This window comes from Lagopus muta, chromosome 1 (genome assembly GCF_023343835.1).
Source record: "Lagopus muta isolate bLagMut1 chromosome 1, bLagMut1 primary, whole genome shotgun sequence".
Taxonomy (NCBI): domain Eukaryota; kingdom Metazoa; phylum Chordata; class Aves; order Galliformes; family Phasianidae; genus Lagopus; species Lagopus muta.
In genome coordinates, this window is record NC_064433.1 from 39,362,699 (window position 1) to 39,387,803 (window position 25,105).

Below are 25,105 nucleotides of genomic sequence, written 5' to 3' on the forward strand. Positions count from 1 at the left end.
TTCAACAGTTCATTTTCTCAGTACTTTCTCCAGAAATGCTGGAGATGCATTGCCCACAGGAGTGTGGTCTAGTCATTTTTCTGTTTTTTTTTTAAGTGTTCTTTAACCTCTGAAAAGCAAATTAATCATTTTAAAGCAATTCATCTACCTTTATGCAGTGATGATAGTGCTCCCCTCTATTTCTGGTTCTACAGTAACAGTTCCTGGACATGTTCCAGCAAAAGAAGTATGCTTATTATACACTCACTATCTCTTAGCTTGTAAAGCCAGAAATTTAGCCTTTTCCAAGATAGTTTAATTCCTTGTTCTTTTTAATGAATTGTTCACATCTAAATGCTTTATTTTCAGCAGGAATACAGTATGTGCTACCTTTTCTTCAACTTTTATGAACACTTTCTCTTGCTGGGACCAGCAAGAATGTGAGGCAATAGCATTATCAGGACAGCTCTGAAATCTGTCTAGTGACTTCTGTGCAAATCATTGCTCAGCTGAAAGGAGACATACGATACAGCACCTTAAAAAAAAAAAATACAACGAACCAAACCTGAGATAAATAAGAATTTTCTGCTGTTGAAGCTGTTGCGGAGTATATGAGTTTAACACTTCTGTGTATGTTCTACTACAATTCAATTATTAAAATAGGGAAATATGAGAAGTGAAGTTAAAACTGGAGCATGCAACTAGGAAAAAGTCAGATAGGTAGCCTCTTCTATGTCAGGTCACTAGGAGAGAGATCCTTTTTGTTCTCTCAACCTGTTTTGCTTATGGTCTATTTATACGTCACTGGAATATTTCACCTTCTCTCTGAATATTATGTCCCTGCTTCTCCAACTATATTTCTCTGTGATTATGGTTTTAATTCTGTGAGAATGTTAATCTTTGGGACGTGTGTATCTTTTAAGTACCAGATGTTGTCCAGAATGCTCACTGTACTGCGACAAGCTGGGAATCGATCTTCGTGCAGTGGGAGCCTCCTGCTTCATCCAATGGTGTGATTACCCATTACGTTGTAACAGTTGAAGGAAGTTCTACAATTTTTGCATCTAATATTACACTGCATACTTTCCAAAATCTGCTTTCAAATATTTCTTACCAGTTTAAAATAAAAGCTGCAACATCTGCTGGTGACGGTGAAGAACAGATATGCAATGCCAGTACACTTCCAGAAGAAGGTAACTAATTACTAAAGTTAATTATTTTCTTTAATTTAAATGATGACTATGAAACAAGCAGGCCTGAAATACTACAGGCAGTTGAATCTCTGCCCTTTTAATATTTGGTTCTGCTAGTGGATAAGAAAAATACAGGGCTTCTTTCTAGGGTTTTAGAATAGGTCCCTTCCTTTCTAGCTTTGTGGTGATTTATAAGTTTCACCTCCGTATTGCATCCTCTTGTTTGCTCAGGGCCTTTTGTCCATCAACAGGATTCAAAATCTGCTTTTGAGAAATGTATTATTTTAACATTAGAGATAAGCATGATTAAATCTTACGGCATTGGCTGGAAAAAATGCAGTGATCTTAACTGCTGTGTTGAACGTGGATGCAGGCAAGCATTTATCTGAAGTACACATTCTTTTAAATCAGAGATGATGAAAAGCCAGTTCTAACTCAGAGCTCCAGTAAGACTGAAATTGAGAATGGGTGTCCAGACTGGCAAGCTGATGCCTGATTAAAACTGGGCTTGTCCAAACCCAGAAACTTTTGAAGACAGATTTATGAGAGGCATGTTACCCTCTGGTACAGAGGAGAACACGAAGCTTTCTGGGCTGCCTGCTTCCTTGAAGGTGGAGAAATGTTGCTGATAACCTCAAAGAAGCCTGCCACCTGGAAAAGTTAGCTGCTGGGATTTTTGAGGCATTTGGGGTTGGCTGCTAGTTTTTGAGGAAATCTTGGAGACTCTGTGCATGTAGTGCATTAACCCTTGGCTTGAAAGACAGGCTACTAGCCTGTTGTCTGTTTTATAGATTTGTACTAGTAGCAGAAAAAAAATAAGACTATTTTCTAACAACACATGGCTTACATATCTTATCACTAAGAGTTTGCCTGAGTGAAGGATTATACTACAATACACTTTTTAATGTTTTTATTATTATTATAATTTTTGCTACATACTCTGTGTAGACTCTTTCTTGCAATCTTTTAGCATTTGACTTGGAGGTTGTTGCTTAGTCATATTGACAGCAAACTAGATATTATTAGGACATTTCCTTAACTGTGTGTTTGCATGAATTGTTTTCTAGTGACTGGCTACTAGGAATTGGAGATTCATGGTTGGGAATGGAAACAGTTTTATAGCTGTTGTCAGCTTCTTATTTATGGTGGTCTAAGATTAGTCACAGAATATGTAGCCAGCACTGAGTCACTGACAATGCATTTATTTCTGACATAAAGTGAAATCGAATTTGGCTCCGTGTCTTACTGCATAATGTTTGACCTTTGCATTTTTACAGAGTTCATTTGCCTCTTTTTTTCTTTTTCTTTTCATTTAGGTACACTTGTTCATATCTGGGTAAAATTAAACATGAATCATGAAAATTAAATTTATGAGGAGATTAGTAGATTTTTGTGTCTAATATTGCTCCATTGTCATGGTAAACCACTTCTGCCAGGCTGCAGTGCGTTACAAAAACTATCAACTTTGTAGTGGTAACATTACTTTGTGTTTAAATACATTATGCAGTATATGAAATATAATATAGCAAGTACACATGCATAAATGATTTGGGATTTTATGACGGAATAGCTGTCCTTGGATTATTTTCAAGAAAATGCACACATTAAAATGAAATTTTATTAGGGTTGAATGAGTTTTTAGAAGGGAAAAAGAGCCATAAATTGGTAAGATAGTTCTCAGAAAGTCATACTAAAGCTACGCAGCTTCAGTTAGCTCAGAAGTCCGAGGACAGTGTAAGAGTCATTCAGTTAACAATAAAAATAAGAGAATTAAAAAGCCATTTGGGGCATTTACTATTTTCTGAAAATCTATTTATTATAATATTAAGAATGCAGTGTAATTTTTCTCTCCTCACTACTAGTCTTATGTGATATTATAAATGAACACAAAGCCTCGTAACAAGTTGAGGGCTGTGTTGTCCTATGGTGATAGTAATTACTATTTGTTTTCTACTAAACAGAGATACATTCATAATTTCAATTTAAAAGAAATATTACTAAGAATTTGTCAAAGAAACATTTTATAGATTAATCTTGTCTTAATTTTTCTGGCGTGTAATAACTGGCAGCTGTATACAGAAGTATGCTTTATGGATGAAAAAAAGTAGTGCCTAAAAGGATTATTAATATAAAAGTTTCTTAGGTCTTCTAGTGCGGAGCTGGCAAAATATCATCATCTGTTATTTCTTGGACATAAAGCAAGTCTATTCTCTGAACAAGTAAACCTTTAAGGATTTGGGTTTTTTACACCCAAAATGAAGTTGCCCACTGGAAAATATGGTCAGTTTTGTCTAGGCTTGTGAAGTACACAGAGTGAGCTTAAAAATTCCTACATCTCCAAGAAAATGGTCTGTGTCCTCCAACATATGCCTTTTTGTAGCACATGGCATTTCATGACAGCCTTGTGAGTTGGATAATGTGAATTTCTTCATTGCCTTGTGAAGAGAACTACATATGAGTGTAATGCACTGGAAGAATCCTTTAAATGGAAGAATATAATGATCACGAATCTTTCAATTTTTTTTTTTTTTTTCCAAGACTCAGTGCTTTTTTTCCCACGGACTTCAGTTTTCTTAATGTAGTGTAGATCTTTTTTTAGATTTTCTAATTAGTTGGTATGTCCGAATATAAGTGGCTTTGATGTTGATGGTAAATCTTCACTAGACAAAAGCAATGATCAGATGGTGGCTACCCATTAAATTGCATTGATGTTATTTTTGGAAGCAGGTAGATAAAAATAGAGGAATCACATAGTGTAGGATGATTTATTTTTATTTTTATTATTTTTTTTTTTTAATAAGGTCTAGGCTAACTCTGAACATAAAAGAAATCATGGTAAGATTTACATACAAAGCTGGCACTAAAAGCATTTACAGGTCAAATATATTGTTCACTGAAAAGCAGATAGGGTCCAGTTTGTCAGTACGGTGAGCCTTCTTGATTGAGTTTAAGACTAAAGTATACTGATAGTTGTCACTACTTTTCTAAGCCTTGTTTAAGGTGTGCATTTCTCCTTGGATATGTAGGATTTGATTTTTCAGTCCTTATATCTTTCAGTTAGGTACCGAATTTTCTAATGTTAGAGACCTAAACCAAGGATGCTTTTTTAAGACATGTTCTCAACTGTGCAATTTCCTTTAGAGCATGTCTGATAGTATCAGTCCCAAGTCATGGGAAAAACAGTCTACAGGTTTTTTTTCACTTTTATGTTAGTGAAATCATCTGGGACCTATTTATGATGTTCTTGTTCTTACCAAGCAAGACCTTATATCGCAATGAGTCCCACTGAGGTTAGCAGTCCATACTAGAGTGGTATTTAGTATCACCAGGGATATCAGCTTAACCCAGGAAACTCCTTTTGGTAACAAAATTTTCAAAAATTAATGGAGATAATCAATACAGAATGTTCATTTTCTTTGCCAATGCCTCAATTTTCTGAAGATCATTTTGTTCAGTGCCCACTGCTATGTGTTCTACTTTGTTCTTCACTTTCCTCCTCTTGATGCTCTTAATACCACCCCACAGACTTCTAGGCTGCCACTGTTCTTTTAATCCAAACTCCAGCTACAAGCAGCTGTTCTGTAGGCAGACTTTTTTTTATTAACTTCATTAGGAACTATGCCATATCAGATTACTGTCTTCTGTTCCCCAGCCCATGCAGCTGTAGTCGTTCCTTTCCACAGAAGTCTTTACAGAAAGCTGTAACTTCTCTCTTTTCTCAGTAGATCTTTCTGTAATTGTGTCCTTTTATGCCCTTAGTTATCTTTGGATTGCAAATAAGATTTTTCCTACAAAATATTCCTGTGGCTTTAAACAGTTCCACTAACACTTTTCGGCTTGATCTCAGTCTTTGTACAGTCAGGTGCCTTTTCTGCAAGCAATTTCCTTTCATTTGTTTTCTCAAATAAAATGTTAATCTCAGAGCAGTCTGCCAGCTTTGGAAGGACTGATTAGCATTGCAGCCAGACGAGCATAGGGAACTGGGGCCAAGATCTGTGAAAGTCACTTCTATTTAGGTGCTTAACTTCCTGTCAACTTCAGTAGGAGTTCAGGCACGTAAATAGGTTTTAGGAGCTTAAGATCCCATGTGGATCTGGCTTCAGGCACTTTTCCTTGGAGTTTGGCCATCATGGGAACAATGGTGGATGAACCTGAAAATACCTCATAAGTTCTCCAGTCCAGAAACTGACTTACCAGCATTTCATGGCTAGCCACTCTGCCAGCATTCTGGCTGGCTTTCAGAAGCTGAATTAAAAAAGACTAAATTGAAAGCTATGGAGGACATTGCATTGCATCAAAGTTTTCAGTCTTTGGAAACCTTACTCCCAAAGCTAGATGAATTATAGTAAATGCAGTATAGTTGGATAGGGAAAGACTGCAGGGTATAGAATGATTAACTTAAGGGGTACTGCCCATGATCTGTGGAAAATTTAAATATGTGATTAGCACTAGAATTCCAGTAAGCTAATCAGAGCTCAGTCCTAGACAGTTAGCGTCCTAGATCACCCCAAACACACCCTTTTCCTAGTTTTTTTTTCTTCAAATAGATCCTTCTGGAATTCAGGAAGAATAATAAAGTGCCTTTTAAGCTTGCATTAAAGCAGGAGTATATAAGTGCAGATAGATAAGTCTTTGTTACAGTTCCAGTTTAGTCTAAAGGAATAATACACAAAGATGCAAGTTTTGGCGTTAGTTGCTTTTAGTGTGAACAGTGATCACTTCATCATAGTTGAGTCATGTTTGGAAAATTTAAACAAGCTGCATGATTACTCTAGGAAGCATGGAATGGTTTGTTCAAATCAGTACCATCTGTGGAGAGAAAAAGTTGGGGGAATTTTAGTCATTCTTGAGGAATGGAAATCTGATTCTCCATGCTGGAGTAATTGTAATCCTCTTTGTATCTGTAACCCAATAGCATAGTTGTCTTGAAATTGTGTCATTGAGCACAGTCATCTAGTGCAGGAGTGCCACTGGGTGTCACTCCTCCTTGCAGCCCGTGCAATGGAGTCTGGGGTCACATCATGGTTTTTCATTCTAATGACAGATTATGTTTATAATTGATTTTTATATGGAAGAAATGACATAAGATGAACTAGATTCTAAACTGAGAGATTTCAAGGCTTTAATTCTATTTTAAAGGTCTAGCTAGGCACTGGCACAAAAAGCTTTCTTCTATCGTCTACTAAGTGACCAGTTTTTGTAGATTAGAAATATTTTGCACACAAATGTCTTAGAAAACTGGAAAAAAAAAAAAAAAAAACAGAGACATAAAATGGAAATAAATGCTTTTTGTACAAAAGAAGTCTTTTTCAAATGTCTGTTGCCTTTATACATGCAGTCTTATCTTTCAAAACGATGGTTTTTATGTAGTCACTGGGATTTTCAGACCATCTTCAGCCTTGTAAGAGTAATTTTTATGGGCTCCCTCTGCAGGTAGGGGGAAAAGACTCTTCTCAAGGAGACAGAAAGGGTTTCTCTGCCCTTCATTCTTCTGTTTGCTCTGAGAGTTTGTCAGTACAAAGAGCTGGCTTTATTCAGCTGTAGCTGTTATGTGTGAGTGCCCACAAATCACAGCCACTGCTATTTTTCCTTAAGAATGTGTAGTTCTCTCAAAGTGTCAGGCATTTCTTCTGTCTTTCTTACAGAACTGTGAACTCTCTTGTTGAAACTAGGGGACTAGGATATTCTTGAGCTGGAAAGCCCACCATCTGGCTAGAACATGGGCAAAACTGCCAGCGATTGCCTCTTTAAACTGCCTAATTTTAGTTGCACAAGACTGCAGTTATCCCACCTGTAGCTCTACCAGCTGTGCAGTTGGAATGAATGTATATTTCCACCTTCCTTTTGGCACCCAGCAATCAACTGGTTACTGTCCACATAAATTTGTTTCTATATTTTTCCATTATTATATTCAGACAGGCTCTTGTGGTTCTGCTTTTCTGTCAGGAACCTTGACTATATGGGATCTGTGGATTAGAAATGCTTTTTAAGATCTGCTTTCCTTAAAATCTTGTGATGAGGAAGCATGAAATTGTATTGAATCATTTTTCCTATGCTCAGGCAGAAAGCTTTAAGCTTTATGCAAGATGTCTTATTGGCATTTAATCCAGTCTATTGTTTAAATGGGAGTGTAGTGCAATAATCAGTTCTCAGCTGTAGGATGCTTGTGATATTGGATTAAGAGTTATTATTATTCGGGTTGTTTCAATCTCTAACTTGATCAATTTTAAATTTTTATTACAAGCCATGCAGTGTTGGGTGTTCTCATCACAGCAGAAGCTCTTGGTCACGTGCCTGGGATAGTGAGGTCATATTCCTTATGAAAAAAGAATAATCCTCCTCTTATTTATTCTTTATTTTACCTTTTTAATTTTTTTTTCTAATTTTCATTTATTTATTTATTTATTTATTCCTTAAATTGCCTCAATTTTGATCTGATCTGATGTCTTTGGAACTGCTGACTCTTAAATTCCTGGAATGTACAGCATTGAGTCTTAAAAAGACTTTATTTTAATTCTAGTACAGGGTGCAACTTGGTGACAACTTTTATTTCACTTCTTTTATCCATTTTATCCATTTTGTCTCAAATTTTGTCATCATCATAATTGAGTGTGTAAGATTAATATGCTTATGCTGTTCCTTAACAGATTGTAATAGCCTTTATCCTAATCGAAATCAGGATTTTTAAAGGATACAGAATTCTCATAGTAATTATTGAATGTTCCTCCACCTTTCTTTTCCAGTTGCTAATGGATAAAATATTCCCTTACTTGTATTTTCCTAATTGTGAAAATAGGTGTTTCTTTTTTTACCAAAGTGAACAAATTGATTATTGCCTCTCTAAAACTGATGAAGCAAGACAGTTTCAATCTGATTTGCTTTAATTTACGATTTCCTGTACTTTGCTTCTCTTCACTGTAATAATAACAGAGTAAAACAACATTGATTTTGGTACTTTGCAATAGTGATGAAAATTAGCTAGCTCTGCCAAATGCTTTTTTTTTCTTTTTTTTTTATTCTTTTTTTTTTTATTTCCAGTTAGCTTTTGGTCTGTGTTTGCTTAGTGAGCATCAAGCTGCGAGCATGTGGGGCTACTGCATACTGTGACAGAGGAAGTCCCCATGACTTCTCTGTCTGACCTCTGTCCCACAGGTTCCATCTTCTTTGGGCTCATATGAAGGGATTTGAATTTCTCTTTTTGTTGTTCAAGCTTGTTTTGATTGTGAACCTGCATCTTTTTTTTGTTAAATATTCAGAGAGGCTTCAGCTTGTTACGTTATGATGATGTTTTATGCCCAAATTTTGGCAGGTGAATGCTGAGATCAGAGATTCCCAAAAGGCTGAAAAGAAGTATTGAAGGTTTCCTCTTTCTTCTGCAGTAACATTGGCCTGGAATCCTTTTATTCTTTATGTAAGCCTTTGGGCTTCTTCAGTTTCAGTTTGGGATATATCATGTGTTTTCTTTTACCAGCAATACTTCTTCCCTCAAAAGTCCAAAGCACTCTTTAAAGCTAAATGCACGAAATGATTTCTGAGCTGATTTCTCTGCACAGTTTTTTTGCCATAGAGTATTAGTATTATCTTACAGAGGGTCTTAGAGATAATATTAGCTTACTGTAGGACTATTTGATATAGCACAAAACCATATGTTGCATCCAATCTGCAAGAGCTGAGAGTACTTTGTTAGCTTAATATAGATATGGGTAAATGTGTGTGTATGTGCGTGTGCATGCACACTGCTGTAAATCTGTTTATATCTATGCATATATACATATTTAAGTAACACAGTAAGAAACTTAGTGGAAAGTTTCTTTTTCTATCTTATATGGCCATATTATTCATGTGCTGCTGTTTTTGGTGTTTTGTGTGTTGTTTTTTTTTTAATTTGTTGTTTGCTGAACAGCTTGTAAAACAGCTGCATTGTACAAAGATACAAAAACATACTGTGTGTGTTGATACCATTCAGAAGGTGAGATGAGAGAGGGACAAGTATTTCTAAGTGAGAGGTGAGGAATCTCAGTCAGCAATAGCAGTAAGAGATGCTATGGATAGGCCAAAAATAACTGCTTGATACTCGCTCCCTGAGTTGAGACATAGCCCCAAATGTAGCAACAGCAATGTCACACCTCTCAAAGCTTGCCTTGCATGCCACACCTAAAAGTATTTTTCTTTATTTCAAAACTATAGTACATGTATGCCACCTATATATATTTGGTGTAATTTAAACCAATGCATTTATTCCTTATTAACCCTGTGAAATTGAATCCTGTAGTTCAGACATGCTTAATAAATTATTTTTTAACTACTGGATAAAACAGTTATAGCTGCAATCGCTTTTCATTCAATTGAAGATCTATTACAAGGTCTTTTATTTGTAGTTCCTAGTGCTCCCAGGGATATTGTTTTTTCCAACGTGCAATCAACAAGTGTGACTTTGAATTGGAGATCACCGAAATTGGTCCCTGGCTACTTTCAAAACTACAAGATTACCACACAGCTACAGTCTGTCCACTGCAGTAATTGGGAAACTCAGGAATGTATTGAAGATGAGATTCATCAATATTTATATGAAAAAGCAGTCAATGCCCAGATAGAAGAGACGGTGTATGGACTGAAAAAATACAGATGGTACAGATTTGCAGTTGCTGCCAGTACGAATGCTGGATATGGAAGTTCTTCTCCTTGGATTTCTACACAAACACTTCCTGGCTGTAAGTAAGGAAGTTTGTTATATGTCATATTGCTATAACAAAGGGTTGGTCACCTAAATAAGTAAGAACTTGTAGTAGAAGTTATTACTTCAGAGACCTATAGTGCTAGTGAATACAGTAAGGATTAACTGCAGTTCTTCAAGTTCAAAATATCATGATATAAATCATTTGGTAGGCTTGCATACATTACACTACTTTAGATTTTACTGTCATTTCGTTGTTTTACTATCCTATTTGCTCAACAGAAATTTCATTCCTCAGCCCAACTCTATATCTAGAATTGGTACATCTGAGTTGATACGGTAAATCTGGGTTGATATGCTGTGATCAGTTCATCTTCATATGTGGGATGTGTCAATGAAACGCAGTCTTTTTATTCTTTGACTAAAAGCCTGTTCATTCATACAAACGCTTTTCAAAAATTCTGCTGTGCATTCTTTCCAGTAGAATGTTAGCAGTATTTTCAAAGGAATTATGATTTCTTTTCAATGCCATTATCTACCTTAAGTTCAGAGCAGAGTAGCCATGTATTGTCTTCAAGGCCATCATTGGGACTGCCATACCTCAGCTGAAGATTTCATTTAATGACGTTTGAGAAAAGAGGAATGAAACGTAAATTATTTAGGTAGTTGATATGGGGACATGAAAACCTACCGCTCTGCAGCCAGCCTAAATCAGAGCATCTTTGAAATCTGGCCTTTGGTCTGTGTAGAGCAAGAGAGAATCACCACGAGCAGCCTGTCTAAATCTCAGCTCCTTCACTCCATTTCACAGTAATCTTAATAGACCAGGGACTTAAACAGCTGTGTAACAAGGATTTTTCAATGGTCCACATACTTACTTTGTTCCATTCATGTTTTTACAATCATGTGATGTGAACTCAGGAGGCTTTGGTATCTGTTCTTTATAGTATATGTGCATGTCCATCCATAAATATGTCACAGTTTTCCTGGAAGTTAAGAAAACACTGTAATCTTCATTTGCAGATGAGAAACTACAATAAAAAAATTCTAAACTCCAAAGTGCAAAGAGATTTAGGCACCATGATAGCAAACTTCACAACAACTCATTTTTTAATGTAAATCACAGAAGATGTCCTTTGGACTGAAAAGTACTGGAATCAGCTACAGAGTCATTCTCATGTCCACTTTCTTTGTCCAGTTCTTGTGTAGATGCCATGCCTGTAAATTAATACAATATTTAAATGAAAGCAAAATGAAATAAAAATATATGACCCCAGACAGAGCAGAAAATAGATAACAGAAATTGTACCACTTGTGAGCCAGCAACCAGAAGCTGTGGGGTATTTCTTTATTTTACATACATCTCAGCTGCTGAGATATGCAAATACCTTGATACATTGTAGTCGAGTTTCAGAAAATTAGATATTTAAACTGAACAGAGAAGCAGATAACCAAAACACATATCAGCACCTCAAGTATCATCTTTAAGATTTCCTCTCCAGACAGTGTATGGAACAGTATGGTTTAAGAAAGAAATAGCTTCTTCTCTCTCCTACTGAAGAGACAGAAGTTGAAGCAGAAAAGCTTCAGTGGACTGCACAATCCCTTCCCATGCTCTGTGTCTGTGGTGGGGAACAGGGAGGCAACAAATTTCCTGTGCAGTAAGATGACATGTAGAGTGATCGGCTGCCTATAAAACACATTGCCCCAGAATCAAAAGGCATGGGCAGGATTCCAGATATTGTGGCTGGATGCTGGCCTTTATCCTGGGGGCAATCAGCTGGAGAGGAAAAAGAAACAGAGCATGTCACAGCTGGCAGCTTCAGAAGCACCAAGAACCTCCCTGATTTGGGGGTGCTCTGGGAAGTCCTGCAGAGTGCATCCACTGAACAGGTGCAGTTTTCCCTCCTCTCTCTCATGTTGACTGGGCCAAGCATCCTCTGGATTAGCCTCCTGGTACCCAGCCAATACACAAGGTCTGCTAGGGTTTAAGGGTGCTTAGATGCTATGTAAAATAGCCTGAGTACTCAGCCCATAAAATAATGAGAGTTGAGTGTTCAGGTTTGAGGGCAGAAGTTAACCACTCTGAAGTTTTTGTTTCTCTCAAGCCTATATTTCTTATATTCAAGAAGTTACAGCATTGAAGCAAATAAATTGTTAGACTTAATTTCAAGAACATAAAGAGAAATCTCATCAACAATAACAAAAAATACATAACAGAAGCCATAGATAATCTTTACATTTTCAAGTGCTGCATATTACACTTGTACTACAGCAGCAAAAGCTAATAATTCTGAATATCCAGTGACTAAGTTGAGAATCTCTTATATTTATTTATTTCAGTTGTTCATTATGAAGCTAAACTTAAGGCCGAAAGAATTCTTCTTTAAGATTCAACTCAGTTGCATGAAGATGTTCTGTAGTGAAATAGGCTACAGTTCTACACATACATACACTGTAACTCTAGGTTATCAGTAAGGTTCACTTCTCAGAACCAGATAAACTATTCAAACTTCTGTCTTGCAGATTATTCTCACAGGATTTGTCCTACTGTCTCATAAAGTATTTTGATAGCACTGTAATAGCTTAGCTGATTGATTACCTGAGAGCCAAATCTACTTTGCAAGATGAAATATTTTCAGCTTAGATTTATGTAGTTACCAGTAGAGAAGATCACAGTGCTGTGTCACAGTAAGGGAAAAAGCAACAAACGTTTTCCACAGTTGAGGAAATTTTGTTCCCTCACACCTGCACTTAGCTTGAGCTTCGCCTTTGCATTTATAAGGAGGATAAGACTGGCCAAATTCATTGCTTCTAAGGGAAAAATCATTCTGAAGGATCAGCATTATCTGGAAAATGAAGGGCAGTGAAATCATTGAGCTGATTTTGGATCTCATAGATACTGCAGTGCTTTTTGGTAAACTGCCAGGTCTCCAAATGCCAGGATATACTGACATGCAAAGGAAAATCCCAGATGTTAGAGTGTCCCATGAAGGATAGGATAAAGATGCATGGAGCAGAAAGTTAACGCTTCTCTTTTCAGCACCTACTTTCCCAATCCCTGCTGATATTCAGTTGCTTGGTATACTTAAGGAAATTTTTATGTATAGTGAGAAGGTTTTGCTGTATATGCCTTTTGTTGTATATAGGTAGATTTTGCCTCAGATTATTTGGTTTTCTATGCTCCTTTCATTCTCTCTCAACTAAGTACTGGAGAGTAACTATGGCCTAGTACAAAATATAATTGTTTAAATGTTGGTAACCTAGGTAATTGTAAAATGAAATAACTGAATGTCACACTTAATTGTTGGAAGGAAAAAGAAAAAGCATTGGGATTAGCCAAACTGGCAAGCATGAATTTCTGTTAGGAGACTGAACGATTCCTTCTTATTTTTGAGGATTATCCTAAATGATGGGCTATCCAGACTTATCTTCAAGCTAACACACTTAACTGTTGCCTTAGCATCAGGACACAGATGGATGGGAAAGATGACCCTGACCTCCATAAGACTCACATTCCTCTGCAAGGATAGAAGCATGATAATCAGGAAATGATGGTTATTAGTTACAGAAAATGCATTATTGTGAAAACCAGGAGAAAAGTGCTTGTGAGAGGAAGTGATTGGATTATAGGGGAATGAGAGAATAAGACTAGGTCATTTCTACTGAGTAAATTGCTGTGATTTATAAGAGAAAGGGTATAGTGATATCATGGCCTCGTATTGACTAGATTAATTTCACAAACAAACCTAAATCAGAACATGGCAGTTACCCACTGAAGTCAACAGTTTTTAAAAAGATTTTTTTTATAAGACATGAGAAATTTTAGACATACTTAATTTTCTCGTTCCCTTTCTAATTTCAGAAAACATTCCTAGATCTTGGTATATTTCAGTTGATGTCTTTAAACTTTTCACAATGAAAGTAAACTGGGTATTAAAATCGTAATGTAATTTGGATAAGCATCTTAAAAACAATGTACTCAATTAGAATTTTCTTAGATCTAAAAATATATCAAATAGAACCTACATATGAAAATAAAATAAAAGCTTCAGATTGGATCATTTGTAGATTAGGTTAGGCTTAAAATTATCTCTACAATCATTTTCTAATGTAAATTTACATCTGAAACAAAAAAATTCAATGCTTCATTAATGTTGTGGAAGAGTAATGGAAAACTGTCTTTGGAAGCTTGGTTAGTTTGGAAGGAAACCAAGACTTGGGAAGCTGAATATACTGTTTTGTAATATTTTTGAGAAATTTCCATTGGAGTTAAGGCAGGACCACTGCCATAATAACTGAAAGTCTCTGTCTGAAGATGGAAAATAAGCTTAACTTGCTCTAATTTGAGTCTGTAGGGGAAAATACTTGCTCCTCTCTTTCATTACCCTCATGTGCTTTCGTAGTTCATTCAATTAGTCTTCATTCTGTTGTTCCACTCTGTTCACTATTTTTGAGGACTACTTCCAATGGCTAAATTTGATCCTGCCTACAAAGTATATTGTATTCCTGCTAACAGCAGCACACCAGTCTAAACCCTGTTTCCAATATTTTTAACTCTTCATAGCACTTCTCAACTCCCTGTTTTTCCTATTTTATTTTGCCACTGCAGAGCAAAATATACACCTTCATGGTGCAAAATCTCTTCTTATGAGGCATCACACCTAATTTCAATAGTTACATTTCTCATTCCATACTATTTTTCCTTTTCCTAACATATTTTCTACCTACTAAGCTAGGTAGCCTTGTATACACTCCAACTTTCCTCATCAAGTTCTCTGACAGACTATTCACTGATATTTGTTAATCATAGTCACAATTTTTTTGTTGTAGATAAAAAAAAAAGAGGTACCATGAAGCCAAGGAAATATGTGCAAAACTGTTGTGCCTTCTGTAATAGTTCAGTGAGCTGTGTCACAGTTGTCTTTTGTTGTTGTTGTTGTTGTACATGAAAAAAAAGAAAAAAGAAGGCACCATGGAGTAAAGTTCTGACATAATCTACAAATCTGTTGTCACTTCTATTCTAAAATTTAGCTGCCCAAAATTTACCACACACATTAAGTAAAAGTAATACTACTTACTGACACTTGCTATATTTTTAAATGATTTCATGAATAGAAACATAGAAACATACATAATAGTATTTAGAAACAAATAACTAGGTTAATTCACATACTATATTGAAAAAAGGAAATTGTAAAACTATTTCTTAATGTGATTCTTCTTACCTGCTTACAGCTCCTATTACTTTTCAGTCTGTGTTTTCTAGAGATTCTTAATATGTTAGGAGTAAATGAAAATGAAATTTAGAAAACTTCTGTTTTTCTCTAAAATATTAGTGTACTGGTACTGTCCAACATTATTGGAATCTTTTGCAGAAGACTTTGTGTTTTTGTAATTTCTCATTCTTTGCATGATAAGTTTGACATCAATTCTCTCTCATATATTAGGCATGCCTATTTGTGTAAAGAGCTATATATATTTTTTGCTTGTGTCCTACAAAATACATATAATTAACCTGTAATAAATTAATAAATATATAAACAATAGTTATAATTTCTATTTATGAAGAAATTCTCGATATTTAATACTCTATAAATGCCATGGTACTTGCAACAAGAGCTGTGTTTCCAAATCCCAGTGCATGCTTTATCAGAAAAGAATGAAAAATGTTGTCATGATTTAAGCGGTATATAGTAGCAAATGTGTGAAAATATTATTTTTAAATTGGAAAATAATCTCTATGTTAAAAATGATGGGCTATTTGTTGCGCACTTCTTTAACTGTGACTCACATACGTGTGTTTTCTATAGCTCCAGATGGTCCTCCAGAAAACGTGACAGTGTTAGCTACCTCTCCTCACAGTATCAATATCAGCTGGAGTGAACCTGTTGTCATTACTGGCCCAACGTGCTATCTCATACACATTACCTCAGTAAGACAACTCTGTTTTATTTTCAATAGTAATAAAGATGTTTGGTGATGTAAGAACTCATAGAAGATGTTTTTAATAAAGTTAAAAAACTTGCAAATTGAAATGAAAAATAGTATAACTGAAGTGTCCATTTTCACATAAATTCCACATACGGTTTGATTGCACATTCATACATTTCTAACTGGGAAATAGATTCGTTAGTTGGTGTGAAATAATGTGTGCCAATAAGAGGTCTTGCAGAAAAAAAAGGTTTAGCAGTAATTGTATACTGCCAAGCAGTAGCTGAGCTTTGCAGAGGTGTACCTTCTTCAAACAATAATGATGCTGTTTACCAGTGAAAATGATAATGTCTTTTTTCTCTCTGAAGTAAAAGCTCTTTGTCATAATTTTACAAAAGAGTGGAGAGCCTAGCAAAAGGATGTGACTTGTACAAAGTTACTCAGTGCATCAGAGGGCAAATTTTAAAGCCAAACTAGATTTTCCACTCATCAGATTAGCTATATTTTGGTAGCACTGTAATAACACTTCTTTCTCCTTGATCTTTATAAGCAAAAAAAAAAAAAACAAAACCTGACATAAGAAAAAAGCTCTAGTGGCCTTTCTCTTTTCATCCTATACTACACTTAAAACAACCATTAATAAACCTCAAGTCATTTCCTGCCCTGTGGCAAGATATGGAACTTTATAAGTTTGTGCATATGAGAAGTTTTAAGTAGGATATAGGATCCCTAGTTCAGAAATTATAGAGATAAGGCTATCAGTGTAAATGGAAGCAGTTCACTAGACCTTATCTTGGAAAATTTGCTGTTTGCAAGTTCAAAAATTCTGCATGAGCCTGCTAGGAAATGGGGAAAAAAATTGAAAGAGTATTTCAAACTATTTGAAGACTATGAATATAAAGTGAGTTCAATTTTCTGGGGTAAGAGTAACATTATCTATATATTTTCAGTTTTTCTAAATTAGTCATAAGGATTGTGGATATGCTAAAATGTTAATGATAAGTTTTTTGTGCAATTAAAATTTCTGAAGAGATCAGTAAAAAATACCAAGTATTTTTATACTCCTCAGTGAAGTTACAATATAGAATAATGTGCACTCTAAATTCATTCTACATTGTTTACAGTGCAATCTGTTCAGTTCTGAACACACTTACCTCAGCAGTAGAAGGAAGGACAGGCAGGCAGACAATGGAATAACTAACAGGGAAGGAACAGTGCCTTGGCCTGCTGGGTAGGTCACAAGAAATTAAATCTGTATTCCTCTTTTACTGAAGTTAGAGAAGATTTTTTTCCTTGTGAAAATTTCCTGACACTTTTTGACTAAATATACTCATAATGGATCAATACAAAGGCTAATTTTGATGGTTTTAATAAAGCCTTCAAATTCAATTTTGAAAGCTTAATGTTTTGTGCACATTATTTAATCAATTTATATTTAAGCAATTCCTCCTTGAATTCTGCATTGTAAACAAGGTGTCATCAGATTCTGCACTATGAACATGTTACTAATATATGAACAGTCTAAGTTACAGTAAATTTCTTACTAAGATAAACTATGCGTATACCAGAATTCATAATAAACTTAAAAACAGGTTCCTTCCCAAGGGCCAACATAACTGTCACAATCTTTTCGTGATGAACATTTGAGTATATGTCCTATTGTCCCTGTGCAAATTTTTTTGTGAAAACTCAAAAATCTACAAACATTCCATACATACAGCTTGCTCATTTCAGTTATCAACTGAATATCTTTGAGGATTTATAAAAGTTGGCTCACAGGGTAGAATAGTTTTATATTCCTGCTCCATCATCTTTATTCCTAAAAGTCGGTAGTTATAATTCATTAGTGAATGCATTCAGATGGTTTTAAAATTACTAGGATGTTTCTTGCACTTACTTAGATCAGAAAACTGACCTATGTATATTTTATCAATGTCATATTTTAGTTTGTCGTGCTGTCTATTGTAATTAGAGTTAGTCATGAATAAAATGTTACTGAAAACAAGTAAGGAAGATACAACCAAACCATACAGCTTTTGGAAAACTATAGATAAAATGATGCAGTGTTGTGATTATATTTTAGCTTTTGTGTAAACATTATATGCCAGATTTTTGATAGTCAGATAGGAAAAAGTATTTCAACTCTTGATGGCAATCCCAGGAAATGAATGTCTGCTTAGTCCATCAAAAAGTTTAGTTCACATTAATTCTCAGTGGGGATAGATGAGTATCTGTCAAATAAAAGGTATGATAGAACTGTTCTAATGTTTTAGCAGCTGTGTTTAATACAGATTGCATCCAATGGGAAAACTACTGTACGGCTACCTAATCCTCTTTTCAAGTTACATACTAAAGAAACAATAATGAAAACATCATTAACTGAAGCAACAGAAATAGGCATATGCTAGAAAAGCCCCCATTTTTCCTTTTTCTCTTTTTTTTTTTCAGCTAAGATTAGAAGTGATTTGTTGGATGTAAAGCAGAGAGATTTATAGATTTTGTATATTATTTTTCTGCAGAGCTGCAGATTACTTAAGACATTCAGATCTTGAGAAACAATCTGGTCCATATTGTTGGTCTAACACAGGAACATGAGTACCTGGAATCCTCCTGGCATGATTCATTATCACACTCTTAGAAGTGAGGAAACTCCTCAGCAAACTCCTATAGATTGACCCAGTTTTTCACAAACCTTACAGTCTCAGTTTTATATATATATATATTTAGGTAAATTGTTGCAAGATTTTGTAAAAAAAGATCCAGATCTTTTTTTTTTAGTGCAAAGGTAATTTCTGATTGGATTTTCAATGTTTTATCTTTAATTTAGTAAACATCGTTTTTATATTTTGAAATTGCTGCTGTCCTCTGCTATTCTCTCTTTTCTAGATTGAACTCCAATTATTTCTACTTTACAGTTCTTCTAGTAACAGAATCACTCAGTTTTCACTATTTTAGAAAAAATTTTGCTATTATATTTTGCTACTAATAATCCCAAGAGGAATTTCTCTGTGATGATATTAACATTGTAAATTACTACCCAAGTTTATTTATTTATTTATTTTATTCTTTTTTTCTTTTTCTATTTTAAACCACTTTCATCTATATAACTACTCATTTTCTATATCTCTGCCTAGTTTGGTTCCCATTTCAAAGCACTTCTTCTCTTATGACCTTTCCTGTAAATTATGTTATTATTTTTTATTTGTACTTTCGTATAAATTTGTACTTTCATACAAATTATCTTGCAACCCAAAGCAAATGAAAAGCCCATTTCCTAGTCACATACTACATAAAGTGCCAAGGAAGTGAGTAGGAAGGAAGTATGCTCCTTATGCAGCTTTTTAGTCTTTTTAGCTGAAGACTTGTAAACTCTTATGTAGGTGATTAGGAAATGAGGAAGATAGAAGTTAAATGTGGTGTTTAAATGTCCTGCTGTTGATTGTTTGAAGTCTTGCTTTTTTAAAATTTTGTTTTACAGGTAGATAATGAAAATTATAAAGCCCAGTTTCTGAGGACAAATGATGAGGGTAAAATCTTAGAAATTTCTGATTTAAAAGCATTTACAAGGTATTCTGTAGTAATCATTGCCTTTACGGGGGATGTTAATGCTGCAGCTATTGAAGGCAAAGCTAGTTCTCCAGTAATTGTCTCCACTTTTGAAGCAGGTTTGTATTTTTCTCTATATGAATCAATGTTTGCATTTTTTCCTTCATCTGATTAACCGCAGTTTTAAACACAGGGTGCACTTAATACACATTTGTTCTCACAGTAATTTTTGCTTTCATGTTTAGAAGATGTCAATTAGCAAGAAAGGATGGTGATAATAAATACTGAGGTTTACCTTTAAGTGAAGTGAATTCCTGTATATGGCACCTGTACTTGTCTGAGTACATAATTTGTGTATTCTGGATGGAAGGAGGTTGCTAGTGAAGGTCTATAAGGATACATACTAGAGTCAGATCTTCCACACATACAAAACAATTTGGAGAAGGAGATGGATATTAAGGAAAAAGAAAATTGCTGAACTATTGAGTTATTCAGAGGAAGTGGAGAGATGAGTGTGAGGAAACTGTATGAGGAGTCATGACACCAAAGTTTACATTACAGTAAGTAGCCAACACTTGCTTAGGAAAATAAAGACTGATGTACACAGGGAAGATATAATCCTAATTTAACATACACAGTTTCTGATTGTACTAGATCTGATGTCTTTGCTGGTGTTGAGTTGCTTCTCCTGTGGAAAAGTGAATGAAGATTAAATTATTTGGTAGCTGAGATTGTCTTGTGAGCTATCATTATTTTGTAGCCCTTTCTTTCATGTTGAAGTGTGATACATTAGAAGGTTCGATAACCTTGCTGAAGAAAAGTTAATTTTTCCATCATCTCATCTCATCTGGTTTCCACAGTCTAATGTACAGCAGAGTATCTGAGGAGGTTACACAGATTTACTGCAGAGGAGCCTGAGTTAGGATTTGTTCTTAAGGGTTAAAAAAACTGGAAGATTTAACAACTGTATCTAAATCCTGGCTGAGGGAATATGTTTACCTTCAGTTACTTGATTTCACTATTTAGAGATCATACTACAGATTTGTCTGCTCAGGTAAAGCTGTAAATATTCAGCTGCTGGGAAAGAATGTTACAGCCTTTTCTTTCAGACAGGGACATAGGGAAAATGATTTATATTTCCGCTGTCTTGACAATATACTACTGGAGTAAAAGTTTGATAAATAACCGTCTTTGGCAAAAGGGCATGTTGTGTTTGTGTAGTTGCTGGCTTCTGGTATATTTCTGGACAAAAGCTGAAACACTTGTTTGACCTACTGTGATTCCCTTCTAGTGTCTGGGCATCAGATAGTGGAAAGGTTTTTTGTTAGAGACAGGAACATGGTAGCTTGCTTATACGTCGAGAGGGAGCAAGCTGTTGACAGGGCTTTCAGGAAAGGCTACTCTACACTAACACTTGCTTCTTGCTTGTCAGCCCATGCAAGGATTTGTTTACATTTGTTTATTTCAAAGTACAATGATGCCTTCAGGCTTTCTGTGTAGAAAACTGGAACTTGTGTGAGTAGAAACTACTGAGGATTATCTAGCAATCATTTTTAATATTTGTAGCATTAAGTGCTATCATCAAGAATAATATTTCACTACATATTTAAATTTTAATTATCTTTATAAATATTTACATACACAGTTAAAACATTGAGATGTTTTTACTGGAAACAGAAAATACCAATGAAATAATACAATAGGCAAAAGTATTATTTGTAATTTTTCAATTTTTACTCTAGTAGAGTAAAAATTCAGAGTAGTGAACTGATTTAAGTAGATGACTGAAATGTCTATTTCAGTACCTGAAGACCCACCTAACAACGTAACATTTCAGAAGATACCTGATGAAGTAACAAAGTTCCAAGTGACATTTGTGCCGCCATCTGAACCAAATGGGAATATTCAGGTGTATCAAGCTATGGTGTACAATGAAGATGATCCTGCTGCTATCCGGATCCACAACCTTAGTGTCATTGATAAAACAGATCAGTCAGTCACTGCCATGATAGAAGGATTGAAAGGAGGACATACCTATAATGTCAGCGTAAGAATTAACACTTTTTCTTTGGGTTTTTCCCCTGATATGATTGAGAAATTAAAGAACACAGAGCTAAGCCAAATACAAGATTTTAATACAGAATGTATAGGGCTGTGAAGAGCGTGAAATCAGAGGAAAGAGAGGAGTAATGGGATTCATGTACTTGTGAAGCATGAAACAAGACCAACTTTCACTCTTAATTCCAGCACTTGCATTGCTCATTTAGTTCAGATGAAAAGTCTTGTTCTGCAAGGAAAGCTTACAAGGAGTATTTGCTTTAGGAGTAGTAGAATCATAGAATGGTTTAGATTGGAAGAGACCTTAAAGATCATCCAGTTCCAACTCTGCCATGGGCAGAGCTGCACCCAAACATCAAGCTGCCGAGGGCCCCATCCAACATGGCCTTGGATACCAACAAGGATGGATCATCCACAACTTCTCTGGACAACCTGTTCCAGTGCCTCACTACCACCTTCACAGGAATTTCCTTCTGATACAAATTTAATTTACCCTCTTTTAGTTTAAAGCCATTACCCTTTGTCCTATGACTAAATTCCCTATGTTCAATCATATAATCGTAGAGTAGTACATGAGAGGTGGTGACGTAACTCTTTAAGTGGGTTTGGTTTTCTTCTTCTGTAAGAGCTAGATTACAAATGACAAAGGGTTACTGTACTCAGGATTATAATGAAATAAGAAGTAAGTTGTAGCAAAGTGTGAATGACATAAAATAAATGTTTCAGCATTCATTGTTGTTTCAGATAGATACAGATTTGACAGATTTGAAGCTAATGCAAATACTCATTATAACATTTCTCTTTTTAAGGTGTATGCAATTAATGGTGCTGGTGCGGGGCCAAAAATTCAATTGAAAATCACCATGGATATCAAAGGTATGTCTCATAAATTGTCATTTACCTGAAATCTCTATAAATACTTTAGATAGTGCTGTTTTACCTGGGACTACACAGCTGCGTGCCTTCAGCTATTTTTGGAGGCATCATGAGGTAGGAACAGGAATACATAGCTGGTGGGCTTGACTTGCAGTGCTCAGTTTTGCTCTCTATCACTGATCATATGCTAAACCACATGCAGTCTCAGTGAAATAAGCATTGTCATCCGTATTTTAGCTGCCATGAGCAAACAGCTTAGAACAATGTCACAGAGGTGTGTCTATGTATCACATTCTTAGAAGTAAATACAGTCATTGACTGAAATTTTTCCAAAAAACTAAGACTCAAACTTTTTATTGTTTTTTAAGTAAAGACTAATATGCAGGGCATTTATCAGAACAGATTTTTAAGTGGCTTGAAACATGGTTAGGACATGAAATTGTCCCTTAAAATATGGTGATTATTTATCATCCATAACACAGCTACATGTCTGAACTTGTTGTGAAAAGAACCGAAAACAAAACTCTGTGGTATATCTTTGTTTAAAACCAGAACCACCACGGCCTAAAAAGAAACCAACACCTGTTTATGATACCAATGGGGCCTTACTTGTCACAGCAACAACAATCACGATCAGAATGCCAGTATGTTATTACAGTGATGATCATGGACCTATCAAGAAGATACAAGTTCTTGTTGTGGAAGCTGGAGGTAGAATCCTGAAAGTCGATTTCAGGATTTTTGAATTTCTTTCTTTTCAGCTTGTTTGTTTCCCCCCCTTCCCCCCCCCCCCCCCCCCCCCTTTTTTTTTTTTTTCATGTGGGAAGTGATTGTCAGAAACTTCATGTTAGTTAACAAAATCTGTTTAGCTATGGCAACATTATTATGAGCGAAATATCTTCCACAATACCTGCGGGCTGGATTTTGAAAACACTTGCCAATGAAAAATCATCCACGTTGCTTGAGGTCACCTGTATTATTCTAGCCCTACTGTTATCATTGTATTTTCTTAATTTCCCATTTCTTTGAATAAATACATACATCTGGCTTTTGTGAAAACTGATTAAATATGAAAGATCTTTTCTTGCAAGTTTTTCTTCTGTTGCTATCAGTGTTGCCTGTTGAAGAATGCGGTCATGTGCCGTTGATATTTCTATTTCATAACGGGGGCAGAGGGATTTATGTAAATCCCTTCTGTAGACTGTGGGTTAGAATGTGTATTCCCTTGTATGGACTGATGAACATTTACTCATGTGAACAGTCTCGTGATACTCTTGAGTAATTGCCTACCAATGTGTGTGGGAGTTTCATGGTTGGACATCATATGGTCAGGCTTACTTTACCTAAGAAGAACAAATTCCAGGTATTTAAATCCCTTGTTTTGCCTGCCTTAAAAGCATGGCAGTAAAACATTCATGTTAAGTGGGTACAGTTTCTCACATTTTCCAGAGTGACGTATTTTGACACTAACCTGAGAGACTTTTAATTCCTGGCTATTGCTGTGAAGGTTCTCTTGAGCTGATAAATATGCAAACACCATGTTAAGCAATGTTCTGAGGATTTTTCTCCTATCTGAGTTTCTGGACACTGACTCTTCATGTAAAATTAGTTATTTCATTTATGAAACAATTTCTACTGTACTTAAACACTTTTTCTTTCTTTGCTAGCCAGACCCAGTTTCAATGTCAAATGTCTTGTATACAAGTTATATCTTCTACCAACACAGCCTGTGTATGAGACTGCCCCTGAAATTTTCTAGCTGTGATTCAGCTGACTTACTTTAAAACACCAAAATGTAGTTGGTGGGGTAAAAAGAATATTTGGATTGAAGTACAAACATGATTATAATTTTCATTGTATAAATGTCACTGATAGCTTACTAAGCCCTTAAAAATAACCTATTTAACTTCTATTTAACTTCTTTAGTTAAGACGTTTAGTTTAACTTCTTTTAGTTAGAATGTAAATTATTTTTTATTTCTTTTCTTGATAATAGCTCAGCATGATGGAAATGTTACTAAGTGGCATGATGCATACTTCAATAGACCAAGGCCATATTTTACAAATGAAGGCTTTCCAAACCCACCATGTATAGAAGGAAAGGAAGATATGAGTGGTAAAGAAGAAATATATGTTATAGGTGCTGATACTACATGTATGATACCAGGCAGTCAAGACAAAATATGTAATGGTCCACTGAAACCAAGAAAGCAGTACCTGTAAGTACATTTATCTCTAGACTTGTCCAAGAGGAAGATTTAAGTGGAACATACATTTATACAAATGTACAAAACATATAGTTCAATTATGAAACGGTGGAGCTTGAAATGATTGTTGTCACTCTTACCTTTATATTATTTGTCTGAAGAGTAAGTACGGAAGACAATTTAAAAAAAAGTTTTAGGGTAACAAAAGATGGATATTGAGTTCCCAAATTAAGAGCAAATTCAAGATAAGTAACCTACTTCCTATAATTTGATTGTATGCTATACACATTGACACCAAGTCATTGACATGTCATGATGTCACTTTTGCAGGAAGATAAGGATAGCAGAATATATTACACTAAAACTTTTAAATAGTGTTTAGCTTCTAAATTGAATATTTTTTAAGGAAAGAAACACAGATTTTAATTTAATTAGCTTTCTTTGTTTTATTTTACAGATTCAAGTTCAGAGCAACTAATGTTAAAGGACAGTTTACAGATTCTGACTATTCTGACCCTGTCAAAACTTTAGGTAAGGAAAGTGTCACTTGTTTCTTTTGTTTCCGAGAAATCAGACTATTCCATGTTCCTTTTTAGTAGACTGGATTCCCTGTAGTAAATTATGTTTATTTTTCTTAGA

At 35.2% G+C, this 25,105-nt stretch overlaps 1 protein-coding gene across 4 annotated transcripts in view; it reads left to right on the plus strand.

Annotated features, from left to right (window-relative positions):
- Positions 1-25,105, plus strand: part of PTPRQ (protein tyrosine phosphatase receptor type Q) — a 122,231-nt gene that overhangs the window by 67,604 nt on the left and 29,522 nt on the right. For all 4 annotated transcript variants that reach the window (XM_048958793.1, XM_048958767.1, XM_048958777.1 and 1 more), the window contains exons 42-50: positions 903-1,172; positions 9,551-9,883; positions 15,660-15,781; positions 19,259-19,445; positions 21,129-21,373; positions 22,194-22,260; positions 22,813-22,971; positions 24,256-24,478; positions 24,924-24,997. In XM_048958793.1, the coding sequence (XP_048814750.1) occupies positions 903-1,172; positions 9,551-9,883; positions 15,660-15,781; positions 19,259-19,445; positions 21,129-21,373; positions 22,194-22,260; positions 22,813-22,971; positions 24,256-24,478; positions 24,924-24,997 (1,680 nt within the window). The remainder of the gene's footprint in view (positions 1-902; positions 1,173-9,550; positions 9,884-15,659; positions 15,782-19,258; positions 19,446-21,128; positions 21,374-22,193; positions 22,261-22,812; positions 22,972-24,255; positions 24,479-24,923; positions 24,998-25,105) is intronic.